The 2,622-nt window shown below is 60.3% G+C and overlaps 1 protein-coding gene across 1 annotated transcript in view; it reads left to right on the forward strand.

Annotated features, from left to right (window-relative positions):
* Positions 1-2,388, forward strand: part of TBX21 (T-box 21) — a 10,029-nt gene extending 7,641 nt beyond the window's left edge. Inside the window, 5 exon segments of the mRNA XM_006098963.3 lie at positions 6-139; positions 493-614; positions 1,118-1,276; positions 1,429-1,490; positions 1,725-2,388. Coding sequence (XP_006099025.1) covers positions 6-139; positions 493-614; positions 1,118-1,276; positions 1,429-1,490; positions 1,725-2,343 — 1,096 coding nt within the window. The 3' untranslated portion in view covers positions 2,344-2,388.
* The last annotated feature ends 234 nt before the right edge of the window (positions 2,389-2,622 follow it).

Here is a 2,622-nt window from a genome sequence, read left to right on the forward strand (position 1 = left end):
CTGTCATTTACTGTGGCTGGGCTGGAGCCCACCAGTCATTACCGGATGTTCGTGGACGTGGTCTTGGTGGACCAGCACCACTGGCGGTATCAGAGCGGCAAGTGGGTGCAGTGTGGAAAGGCCGAGGGCAGCATGCCAGGTATGCACCCTCCTGGGAAGAGTGGGCACTCCTTTCCTCCAAGACTGGGCGCCCCCTAGTGGATTCAGGAGGAACCCCCCCCACAGTCCCTACACACGACACCTAGGATTTAATTCCCCATCCCACCCCACCCCATCCCACCCCACCCCATCCCCTCCCACTTCTTGCCTCCGTTCTGTTTGTCATTTCTTTTCGACTTGACTCTGGCCTATCTCCTGCTCTGTCCTCTGCCCACACCTCCCCTCGCCCTGCCCGTCTGATCCTTCTTGATGTCCCTTCAGAACAGGCCCAGGCCCACATCACTGTGGGTCCGGCCCTGGGGGCTGCGTGCCTCACAGGTTAACTGTCCGCAGGAAACCGCCTGTACGTCCACCCAGATTCCCCCAACACTGGAGCCCACTGGATGCGCCAGGAAGTTTCATTCGGGAAACTCAAGCTCACGAACAACAAAGGGGCCTCCAACAATGCCACTCAGGTGGGACTCCTCCCCAAGGGCCAGCCCTGCCCCCGCCCCAGGTCGGAGCCCATTGGGGGATGGGATGTGGGGGGGTAGCCTGCAGGCTGATACTGTTTTGTAAGGTCACTTTTCTTCCTCTCTGACTCTGCTTTTTCCCACCACCTTGAGGTGGGAAGAAGCTGAATCTCTGGGCACAAAGGGTGTCACATTCAGGCCAAATGCCGGGCTGCCACCCCTCTGGTACCAGGCTGGGCCTGGAGTCGGTACCTGCGTCCCAGGGAATGGATGTCCGGAAAAGCCCTGTGTGAGCTAATAGCTTGGCCACAGTGGACAGCTGGGGAGAGGAAATGGGGCACGAGGGTAGAATTGGGGCCTCCAGGAGCTGGGGGCTGGAGTGGGAAGGCCTGGGAGAAGTCACATGGTGTCAGGGGCAGCAGGGGATTGGACAGGATGACCTCAGGGTGGGGGGAATCCTTCGAGCTCCCTCCCCCCGGCCCCACCACCTTCCTGCTCTCCCTCAGATGATTGTGCTCCAGTCCCTCCATAAGTACCAGCCCCGGCTGCACATCGTGGAGGTGAACGAAGGAGAGCCCGAGGCGGCCTGCAGTGCCTCCAACACGCATATCTTTACTTTCCAAGAAACCCAGTTCATCGCCGTGACGGCCTACCAGAATGCCGAGGTGAGCGCTGCCCAGGCAGCCGCGTGAGGGCCCGAGCCTGGGAAGGGGAGGACGGGGACAGCGGGGGGCCCCCAGTCTCCCTTGGGAGGGATTTTGGAAGTTTCCTAGCCCCACACTCAGGACTCAGGACACTCGACTTGCCCTCTTTCTAGATCACTCAGCTGAAAATTGATAACAACCCCTTTGCCAAAGGATTCCGGGAGAACTTTGAGTCGTAAGTGCCACTGGTTTCAACTCACCTTTGCAGAGCCCCCCTGAGACCGGGACCCCACCACATGCTCCGCACATGTTCCTCTCTGCCCCTGAGGCTGGGAGAGGCTGGGGTGGGTGCTGGAGGGCGGGTGGGCCAGGGAAGAAGAACCAGGGAGGCATGTGCAATAGGCAGGCTCACAGGTGACCGGTACCGCTCCTGACCCCTGTCTTCTTGGCTCTCATTTTTTTTTTTTAGCATGTATGCATCTGTGGACACCAGTGTCCCCTCCCCGCCTGGACCCAACTGTCAATTGCTCGGGGGAGACCACTACTCTTCGCTCCTTCCCAACCAGTACCCCGTTCCCAGCCGTTTCTACCCCGACCTTCCTGGCCAGGCCAAGGATGTGGTTCCCCAGCCTTACTGGTTGGGGGCCCCCCGGGACCACAGCTACGAGGCCGAGTTTCGAGCCGTCAGCATGAAGCCGGCCTTCCTGCCCTCGGCCCCTGGGCCCACCATGTCCTACTACAGAGGCCAGGAGGTCCTGGCACCCGGAGCTGGCTGGCCTGTGGCCCCCCAGTACCCTCCCAAGATGGGTCCGGCCGGCTGGTTCCGCCCCATGCGGACTCTGCCCATGGACCCGGGCCCTGGTGCTTCCGAGGGGCGGGCGCTGGAGGACCAGGGCTCCACCTCGCTGTGGACGGACATCGCCCTCGTCCGGCCAGAGTCCGGGGATTCGGGACTGGGCGAAGGAGACTCTAAGAGGAGACGTGTGTCCCCCTATCCTTCCAGTGGCGACAGCTCCTCCCCTGCTGGGGCCCCTTCTCCTTTTGATAAGGAAACCGAAGGCCAGTTTTATAACTATTTTCCCAATTGAGCAGATGACTCGGTTGGAGGACGCCAACTAAAGTAGACAAAAGACTCAGGACTGAGCGGTCCCCAGCTCCCTCTGTTCCTTCTCCTTTTGTAGTCGGTGGGGAAAGAGGGGGGGCAAAAGAATTCTGGGGTTCACCGGCTGCTCCTTGGCCCACAGTGAAACCTAGAAGGAGTGTTCCTTCCCCTTCCTGTGCCCTAACTACAGTCATTTACCTGGTGCTGCTTCTGGCTGCGGGCTCCCAGCTGGAGAACAGAAAACAGAACAAGAAGGTCTTGGACA

The sequence above is a fragment of the Myotis lucifugus genome, unplaced genomic scaffold (assembly GCF_000147115.1).
Source record: "Myotis lucifugus unplaced genomic scaffold, Myoluc2.0 scaffold_254, whole genome shotgun sequence".
Taxonomy (NCBI): domain Eukaryota; kingdom Metazoa; phylum Chordata; class Mammalia; order Chiroptera; family Vespertilionidae; genus Myotis; species Myotis lucifugus.